The following is an 11213-nucleotide window of genomic DNA, read 5'->3' on the forward strand; positions in this document are numbered from 1 at the left end:
TTAGAGCTATCTCTATTTGTTAACAAGGTTTGAATTTGCAAAAAGCAAATTAGAGCTACATCTATTCACTTACAAGGTTGCCCATGCAATGCTTACAAGTGAAAAAAGCAAATTGCAAATTCTCTATATATATAAAAACAAAATCTTTTAATGAATGTTTATACACACAAATAAAGGGAAAGATGAAACAGGATATACATCAACCTGAGCTTAACATGGGTTATCTGATGGTGATTGGAGATTTAAAGGTGTGTAGTGCACTGGAGTTAAGCCACTACTAGTGATTTGGCTTCCTGTATTCTCTTTTATACCTGTTCTTTTCCGCACTGGGAGCTTCAGTTGTCCAGAAACTTCTCTCCCAATGTCATTACTAGTTCTTGCCTTAGCCTTCTCTGATCCACACCAACCATTCAGTAGGATGGCTGGGAGTGTGGGCACCAATCAGCCACAGAGCTGGAGAAATGTCTCTGCAATATCTCTTAGGCTTGAGGCTTTCCTGGTAAGGGGTTGTAGTACATGGCCATTTTCCCAAAAGGCACAGCCCTAGAATCTGGGCAGGGGTTGCAGGCCAAAGGAGAAGTAAGAGGCAATAGGTGGAGAGTAGGTCAGGCTGCTGCTGACAGTACCCTACTGGCAAACAAAACAACTTCAAATACTATTCCTTCCCATCACCTGTGTCTACAGAAGGCAAAAATAAATAAATATCATGGTCCCCATTTTTCTGCCAAAGGCTTAGTTTATAAATAGTGATTGCAATTAAGTAAATACAGCATGTTCTTTTAGTAAAGAGTCTAGTATATTGTAGATTCTTAATAGATATTAAAGAATAGTAGGGGCGCCTGGGTGGCTCAGTCGGTTAAGCGTCCGACTTCGGCTCAGGTCACGATCTCGCGGTCCGTGAGTTCGAGCCCCGCGTCGGGCTCTGGGCTGATGGCTCAGAGCCTGGAGCCTGTTTCCGATTCTGTGTCTCCCTCTCTCTCTGCCCCTCCCCCGTTCATGCTCTGTCTCTCTCTGTCTCAAAAATAAATAAACGTTAAAAAAAAAAATTAAAAAAAAAAAAAAAGATGGTTTACTTCTTAAAAAAAAAAAAAAAAAAAAAAAAAAGAATAGCAATACTGCTTTGAGAAAAATATGTCCAAAGAATTTGGTATGTGTTTTTGTATGAACAGAAGAAGTCATTAAATATTCATGAGACCATACAATGCTGGAATATTTTAAAAGTCAGAAATTAAACTTGAAAAGTAATTTTTTAATTAAAAAAAAAAGAAATTGTACTTGAAAGCCATGCAGTTTTTAAATTTTTTTTTTAACGTTTATTTATTTTTGAGAGAGAGAGCATGAACGGGGGAGGGGCAGAGAGAGGGAGACACAGAATCCGAAACAGGCTCCAGACTCTGAGCTGTCAGCACAGAGCCCGACATGGGGCTCAAACTCACGGACCGCGAGATCATTACCTGAGCCAAAGTCGGACGCTTAACCTTCTGAGCCACCCAGGCGCCCCAGCCATGCAGTTTTTTAAAAAGCCACCTATGTTAATACAGACTATATATTTATACATCATTAAAGATATACCAAAATTTACCTCAATATATTTCTCCCGTATCCTTTCTCTATCTCTCATTGTAGCTTCATATAAATAGAATAGCTTCTTTATGTGCTATTTTTAAATGTCTTCTTAGAAATAAATTGAAAACCTTATTTCTTACCTTTCCAGAATACATTCATTCACCCATTCATTCAACAAATCATAATTGAAGATCTACTGTATACTAGGTATTGTTCTTTGCTCTGGGAATACAGCAGGGAGCAAAGTAGACAATAATCCTTTCCTTCGTGGAGCCAATATCCTACTGGAGGCAAACAGCCAACAAACAAGCATGTAAAAGATACAGTAGAGTGTGTCAGATGGTGATCAGCATGATGGAAGAAAATAAGAGGGATAGAGAGCACCACTGGTGGGAAAAAGGCTGCAATTTTACGTAGGGTGGAGTCAAGGAAGGCCTTGCTGAGACGAGAAAATGTGAGCAAAGGACTAAAAGACGTGGAGAGGGAAAGCCACACGAACATGTAGGAGAAGCATGTTGAAGGCTGAGAGGGCTTCTGCAGACGCTGAAACCAAGTCAGGGAGCGTGCTGTTAACTGTTCAATGTCACCATGCACTATTCTGCACCTCCCTCACCTTACTCCAACCATGTGCTGGCCTTCTTGCCGCTGCTAGATACATGCCGATGAGTGGGGGCTGAGGGACCACGGAGGCAGTGCAGACCTGTAGAAGCTCCTCTGAAAAGCCCTTCTTCCCAAACTGGCAGGCCGTTATCACATGACTGAAAGGGATGCTGGGCAAACAAGCACTCTTCCTGAGCACCACTGTCCAACAGAACTTTCTGTACTGATGGGGATGTTCTTTATCTGCGCTGTTCAATGAGCAGCACATGACTAGACACACATGGCTACCTGGCATTTGAGAAGTGCTATGTGACTAAGGAACTGAAATTTTAATTGTAAATTTTACCTTATTTAAATTAAAATAGTCAAATGTGGCTAGTGGCTACCATACCGGCCAACATAATTCTAGAGGTAGGTCTTGAGAACACAGGAATTGCTCACTAACAGATACTTCTAAAAGAAGAAATATTTCATTTAATTTGCTAAAATTCCAGTTAGTCTAATGAGAATTCAATGAATAAATAGGGCAATTGTGATAGCTTTACTTAATTGTCCCAAAACACACACATGTATTAACCACTATTTACCATGTAATTCTCTGGCTACTGCATGGAAAAACTATTGCTAGTAGGTTTTTTTACCTCAGCTTTAGTGTTTCCCTGTGGGTAATTTATTATTGCTTAATAATTAAGGAATTTTGTAAAATTCTGTGGTTTTTAAAATATTTACTTATTTTGGCAAGAGTGCAAGCAGGGGAGGGGCAGAGAGGGAAACACAAGATCCAACCAGGGCTCTGCACTGATAGTACTGACAGCAGAGAGCCTGATGTGGGGCTTGAACTCATGAACCGTGAGATCATGATCTGAGTTGAAATCTGACACTCAACTGACTGAGACACTCAGGTGTCCCAGTAAAATTCTGTTCTTTTCTTTCTTTCTTTTTTTTTTATTTTTTAGTGTTTATTCATTTTTGAGACAGAGACAGCATGAGCGGGGGAGGGGCGGAGAAAGGGAGACACAGAATCTGAAGTAGGTTCCAGGCTCCAAGCTGTCAGCACAGAGCCTGACGTGGGGCTTGAACTCATGAACCACGAGATCATGACCTGAGTTGAAGATGGACGCTCAACCAACTGAGCCACCCAGGCACCCCTAAAATTCTGTTCTTAAATCAAGTTGTGTTTCCTGCTAGCAAGTTTTTTCTTCTCAATTTGATTTGTCTTTAGGTGAGATATATTTACATGCTAATGTAAAAATATGAATAAATATAACAAAGGGGATGTAGTATCATAAGCTATAATACCTTCATGTACTCTTTAATTGTAACAAAATAGAATCAAAGACTACAATTAAGCAAAATACCTTAAAAGATTTGGGGGGGGGTCATAAATTGACATTTAAATAGCTTTGCTTTTTACAAAAATGGAAACAAAAGATATTATTTATTTCACATGATATGCAAGGCCAATCTTTAAAAACTATCCATGGGACGCCTGGGTGGCTCAGTCGGTTAAGCATCTGACCTTGGCTCAGGGTATGATCTCACAGTCCGTGTGTTCGAGCCCTGTGTCGGGCTCTGTGCTGACAGCTCAGAGCCTGGAGCCTGCTTCGGATTCTGTGTCTCCTTCTCTCTCTGCCCCTCCCCTGCTTGCACTCTGTCCCTCTTTCTCAAAAAATAAAACAGCATTAAAAAAAATTTTTTTAAACTATCCTCAACTTTATTAAAATATATGGGTTCTAAGAGAAAGGCACACATATATGCATATGTTTAGTATGCATTACACTAAACACACCACTGTTAAAGCTACACAAAAAAAAACCTTACGTCTGAGAACTTCTGTTTAATCCAACAGCACCCAGAGACGATGAAAGCCAGTTACTAAAAAATTTATTGCTTGGTTAAAACTCAGTTTACAATTCAAAGGATTTCTAAAATCTCTGTGCTGTTATGAAGCTTTATGGGGTTTACAATGGAGATGAAAACAGAAATAAAAAGATCTGACAAACAGAAAATGCCAAAGATATTTCTAGCATTATCAACATGGATTCTTTTTTCCCTATCATTACTTTTTACCTTATTCCAAGACAACTAAATTTAACTCATCTGCCTAAAAAAGACAACTATGTTTCCTAGGATCCCTTTCAAAATGTAAATGTCTGATGGGCAATTTTGTTTGAAAGAATATTATTTTTATAATTTTTAAAAGAGCTACAATATAAATTCCCCAGGGCAGGAATTTTTTTATGATCTGCTATGCCCAGTGCCTACAATAGTGCCTACCATATAGTAGATACTTAATATATACTTATTGAATTAATAATTTTATCAGAATCTTTTATTAAAACAAATATAACCAAATAGTATTATAATATTAGTGTAGATTTTCATTTTAACACTTACCAAAAAATCTTGTTTTACCATCTCTACATACAACAAAATCCTTTCTAAAGCTTATTGGTAATTCTCAGAATCAGCCAAAGACTTTCACATATTTCATAGAATTTTTTACACAGAATTCTGTGATCCCTTTCAATTCCGAAATTTATTTATTCTAATAATGATCTGAAACTGTAAAGGAATATCTGAAATCTATTTAAGTAGAATGTCATGGAATCTTAAAAACAAAATATTATTTAAATTACTACAAAAATAATTGCAAATCCACTGATGGGCCATCCCAGACATTTCCTGGTTTTCTTAAATCTTTTATATAGTATTTTCTAGTTCTCTGCTCAGTCTTGTTTTATATTACTGTCAAATCCTTCACTTTTAAAATCAAGTACACTGAGACACCAAATAGTAAAACTGCACTATGCTTTTTACATTTTATACCAAAAGATCTACTTTATTTTAAAAGCAAAATCTAATACACATTGGAAAATACTGAGCTGGAATGTTTGCTGAAATGCTGTTTACTGCAAATGTCCCAATGTTTTATCAACTAACACTGAAGTTTAAATTAGGGCTAAACTCAGGAAACTGACCTTCATAATATTTTAACATGATGTTTGTCTTTATAAGGTAGTTTTCTTCTAAGAAGAGCGGACTTAAATGTCCTAGACTTACAATCAAATTTCGGTCCCAGATCTGTATGCTTCCATTCTGGCAGGCAGCTGCTATAAGGTTTCCATCTCTACTATATGTGCACGTTGTGGGAATTACTTTTTTACCCTGCACCGTCCGTGGTTTAAACACACTTCTTTGCTTCCTTGGATTTTCAACTTCCCATGTCCTCACAGTCCTAAAAACAATAAAGAGATTTTCATTTACAAAAAAGAAAGGAGTTTAAAATTCAGAAGAGCTCATAAAGACCACTTCACCTTGTAAGCATATAAATCTAATAATTATTTTAAAATAAAAGGAACACTGTAAAACAGTCTCCATTTATAAATGAGGTTATTCACTGAAATAAAGTGAACCATCTGAATCATACTGTCTTCAAATCAAACAGCAAGTAGCAAATTCTACTTCGAAGCTATCATAGTTATAAGTTCTAACCCTCTACAACAGTGGCCTCCAAACAACTCTAACTCTACACTCTGACCGTAAAACTGTTGAATGTACACCCCCTATATACACACATTAATTTCTCAATTACTTACATGTGTTAATGTACCGTTATATAACACATTCCAGAAAACACACTGAAAAAATAAGTCACTGAAAAAAGAATGATGTCCCTCTCTAGGGCCCAGGAAAAGATATCATGCCTCTGAGGGAGAAGCAGAAACAAAATTGTTTGCCCTGGGTTTTCAACAAGTAACGAGAAACAGCAGTCCAAGGCTGGGGGAGGTATGGAGTACCCTCCTGCTCAAAGTCCTAGGCAAAGAAGCACTGCCACTAAGGAAGACTAAAACAAAATCTTTATGACCCAGAGAGAGAGGGGGAAAAAAAATCCCATAAAATACAGAACAACAAAGATGAGTTCAGCAACTACTTGGCAGAAATTATCCAAGCCATAGCACTATGGAACACATCTCTAAATTTCTAGAAGAAAAAAAAAAGTCAATCTAATATTCTACAGGCCGTGAAAATATATTTTACAAATAAGGTAAAATAAAGACGTTTTCATGAGTGAAAGCTAAGGCAATTCATTTCCTTCAAATATATATTACAAGAAATGTTAAAGGAAGTTCTTCAGGAAGAACAACTATGAGACAAATGGAAATGTGTGTCTATACAAAGGAAGAGTGCCACAAATGGTAAAAATGAATAAAAATGTAAAAGATATTTTTAAAAATGTTTAAACTCTTTAAAAGATAAATGACTGAGGTAAAACAATGTATTGCAAGGTTTATAGCGTATGTTTAAGTAAAATATAGGTCAACAATAGCAGAAAGGTTGGAAAGAAGATATGGTACTATACTTGCAATGTATAGTATTTGAAGAGACACTTTGATACATTAAAGATATATATTACAAAGTCTAGAGCAATTGCTAACATATTTTTATAATGAATATGTAATAATAGACATAAAATGGAAATGAAACAAAAACAGGAAGAGATAATAAGAACCATGAGATAAATATAAAACAAACAGCAACATGGTAAGTTCAAATCCAATCTCACAAATAATTACATTAATTAGAAACTGCATTAATTATAAATTATCTAAAAACTCCAATTAAAAGATAAAAATGGTCAGATTGGATTAGATAAAAGCAAGACTCAGCAGATTCTATCTTTTAAAAATACACAAAAATGTTTAAATATGAAGACTTAGATAGGTTGTAGTAGTAAAAGGATGGGGAAAAATGTGCCTGGGGAACATAACCAAAAGAAAGACGGAATAACTATATTAATGTCCAATAAAGTATCAAAACAAGGAATAAAACTAGAGAGAAAGAGGAAAATTTCCCAATGATAAAGAGTCAATTGATCAAGAAAACATAACAATTCTAAATGCTTATGCCACTAATAACAGAGTTTCAAAATATGAAAGCAAACTTGACAGAAATAAAAGTAAATATAGCAAATCCATATTCATAGTTGTATACCTCAACATTCCTCTCTCAGTGACTGATAGAACCAGCAGACTCTTCCTTGCTTCCCCAAAAATCAGTAAGGATTCAGAAGACCTCAAAACCAATGCCAAACGTGTTGAGCTAACTGACATTTATATAACACTTCACCCAACAACAAATGAATGTGCATTCTTTTCAGGTGCACACTGAACACACTCTGAGCCATAAAACAAATATAAACACACTAAAAATGACCAAAATCATAAAAAAGTATGTACACCATCAAAAATAAAATTATATAAGCAATCAATAACAGAAATGTATCTGAAAATATATCTTTTCCAAAACATTTAGAAATTAAGAAATACAATTGTAAATAATCCATGGGTCAAAGAAAAAAATCACAAGGGATAGTAGAAAAACTGAATCCAATAAATATGAAAATACAATATATCAAAATTCATGGTGGGGCGCCTGGGTGGCTCAGTCGATTGAGCATCCAACTTCAGCTCAGGTCATGAACTCACGAATCATGAGTTCGAGCCCTGCATCGGACTCTGTGTTGACAGCTCAGAGCCTGAAGCCTGCTTTGGATCCTGTGTCTCCTTCTCTCTCTGTTGCTCCCTTGCTTTCTCTCTCCCTCTCTCTCTCAAAAATAAAGGTTAAAAACAAAATTAAAAAAAAAAATTCATGGTATTCAGCTAAAATATAACACAGAAGAAAAATATAGTATTAACTGTACTATACATTAAGTATTAACTGTAATATTAAATATTAAATATATAATATAATATAACTGTAATATTAAATATTAAATATATAATATAATATAACTGTAATATTAAATATATAATATAAATATATATTAACTGTAATATTAAATATAGTATTAACTGTACTATACATTAACTGTTCTAAACATTAAGAAAAAAGAAAGGCCTCAAAATAATGATCTAAGATTCAACCTTCAGAAACTTGAAAAAAGAGAGAAAATTAAATCTAAAGCAAATAAAAGGAAGGAGATAATAAAAATGAAAGTACAAATGAATAAAATAGAAAACAGAGAAATCAAAAGCTGGTTCCTTGAGATGATCAATAAAATGAATAAACCTTAAGCTGGATTAATGAAAAAAAAACAAAAATTGGAGACAATATCAAACATCAATATTTTGAATGAAAGAGAAGATATCACCATAAAGCTCAACAACATTAAAAGGACAATAAGGGAATTTCATGAATGAATTTATATACATACATTTGATAATTTAGATGGACAAATTTTCTTGAAAGACACTAACTACCAAAGTTCACTCAATTAAGAAATAAATAACTGGAATATTCCTCTATGATTAAAAAGCTGAATACATAGTTAAAAATCTTCCCACCAAGAAAACTCTAGATGGCTTCGCTATTGACTTCTACCAAACATTTAAGAAAGAAGTAATACCAACTCTATACAAACTCTTCCAGAACACAGAACAGGAAACACTTCCCAACACTCATTCAATAAGGCCCGCACTACACTGATGCCAAAACCAAAGTCACTACAAGAAAACTATGGTTCTGGGGTGCCTGGGGTGGCTCAGTCAGTTAAGCCTCCGACTCCAGTTCAGGTCATGATCTCACAGTTCGTGAGTTCGAGCCCCGCGTAGGGCTCTGTGCTGACAGCTCAGAGCCCAAGCCTGCTCCCTCTGCCCCTCCCCCACTTGTGCTCTCTCTCTCAAAAATAATAAATAAACATTAAAAACTATTAAAAAAAAAAGAAGAAGAAGAAAACTATCGTTCCATATTCCAATAAACATAAGACACAAAAATCCTTAACAAAGTATCAGTAAACTCAAAGTAGCAGTGTATAAACATAATAATGTACCATGATTAAGTGGTATTTAAACCAGGAATGCAAAGAATTGAAAGGAATGAAAATTAAACAACATAATGTACCATAAAAGATATATGATCATCTCAATCCATGCAAAATAAACCATTTGACAAAAAAATCCAACATTCATTCATAATAAAAACTCTCCACATACTAGGAAGAGGATGGAACTTCCTCAGCCTGATTGAGGACATCTACGAAAAACTTACAAGTAATATACACAGTAGTGAAGAATGGCTGAATGCTTTCCTCTTATGGTTGAGAACAAAGCAATGATATCAAACTCTCACCATGTCTTTATACTGGAGTTGCCAGCTAGGGCAATAAGGTGAATAAAAGAAATTCAAGGCTTATAGACTAGAAAGAAGAAATAAAACTATCTTTATTAAGAAACCACATGATCATATACATAGAAAAACCCAAGAATCTATAAAAATGCTACTAGAACTAATAGTGAGTTTAGCAAAGTCACAGGATACTAGGTCAATAATCAATTTTATTTCCATTGAGTAGCAAAAATTAGATGTTGGAATTATGAAAATAATACCATTGATAATAGTATGAATACACATAGAACCTGACAAAATATGTGTAGCTTCTGTACACTGAAAACCATAAAATGTTTCTGACAGAAATTAAAGAAGATCTACATATATGAGAAGACATATTGTATTCATGGATCAGTAGAGTCAATATTGTTGATTTCAATTCTCCCCTAGTTAATCTTTAGATTCAACACAAGTTCAAAGTTCTAGCAGAGTTTTTTTGAGATAGAAACTGGGTAGGATAATTCTAAAGCTTATATGGAAATGCAAACAACTTGGAACAGCCTGTAAAATTTTGAAAAAAGAACAAAACTAGGAAATTCACTCTACCCGGGTTTCCATATTATAACATCCCACATTATAACACCAACCATATAAGTTGTAATTACACATATTAACATCTATTCCTTCTACAAGAAGAGCTACTTGGGAGCAAGCTCGCTCTCTCTGTCTTTCGATCTTTTTAAATTTTTGTATGCCTAGGGTCTGCACCATCTCTTGAACATAATAGGATCAGAACACATATTGGGTCCTCAATAAATGTTTGTTGAAGAATAAAAGAAATTCACTGCCTATCTAGGCATTTTAGACATCAACTTTATTGAGGTATAACCAATATACAATAAATACAATTCATTTTTAAGTGTATAGATTTCAAATAGGCAGCATTTTTTGTCAAATATTTATGATTTATGCCAAATTAGAGTCTGAGGTTTTTTAAAAATAACTTTTGTATATCCTTCCCCTAAGATTTGCTTGGGAACTTAATTGATTGCTTAACATTACCAAACCCTAGTTTACAGAGCTGTCAAACCCAGTGCCTGACCTAAGATTGAACTGACTACATTCTAGGAATTAATGACTAGCAAAATGTAAGTTCAAGTAGGAGTTTGGAAACAGTACACACAGAAACATCAGAAAGGCACCTTGGAATTCCAGGATTTAAAGCAACCTATTGGGGAGCCAGGAGACTAGAAGCCATCAACAGTGTGACAGGCACTGCTAGCAGCATACTCCAGTATCCATTCTCTTTTCTTCTCAGTTAAAGTCTGTATTTCCCAGCTTCTCTTGCAGCTAGATGTGATGAAATGTAGAAACAAAGCTTTGACAGTGTAATTACAGTTGTAATTGGAAGGGTAGCATAGGACTTTGGGAAAGTCTCAAAAAGAAGGTTGCAGACCTTTCTTCAACTCTTCTTGTTTACCCCTTCCTCTGCCAGCAATCTGGACATGATGCTGGGCTCAAGCAGCAGCTTATCAGGGCAACAAAATAGCAGGCACCCTGGTCCTTGATGACACCAGAGCCATGAAACCAATTCTAGAGTACCTATGTCTACTATGTCTAGACTTGTGTTTCTGAGAGAGCAAGAGAGAGAAAGAAAGATAAAGTTTACTGGGGTATAATATGCTCACAATGAAATTCATCTGTTTAAACATACAGTTCTGTGAGTTTTGACAAATGCATAATTTTTTTAAATGTTTATTTTTGAGAGAGAGCCGGGGAGGGGCGAAGAGAGGGAGACAGAGGATCTGAAGCAAGCTCTGTGCTGAGAGCAGAGAGACCAATGTGGGGCTTGAACTCATGAACCCCAGGATCATGACCTGAGCCAAAGTCAGATGCTTAACCAACTAACCCACCCGGGTGCCCCAATAAATGCATAG

The 11213-nt window shown here is 35.4% G+C and overlaps 1 protein-coding gene across 1 annotated transcript in view; it reads right to left on the bottom strand.

The window, feature by feature from the left end:
* The window catches only part of WDR70 (WD repeat domain 70), a 298120-nt gene that overhangs the window by 107372 nt on the left and 179535 nt on the right, over positions 1–11213 (bottom strand). The window contains exon 10 of the mRNA XM_007095461.3: positions 5230–5404. Coding sequence (XP_007095523.1) covers positions 5230–5404 — 175 coding nt within the window. The remainder of the gene's footprint in view (positions 1–5229; positions 5405–11213) is intronic.

The sequence above is a fragment of the Panthera tigris genome, chromosome A1 (assembly GCF_018350195.1).
Source record: "Panthera tigris isolate Pti1 chromosome A1, P.tigris_Pti1_mat1.1, whole genome shotgun sequence".
NCBI lineage: Eukaryota > Metazoa > Chordata > Mammalia > Carnivora > Felidae > Panthera > Panthera tigris.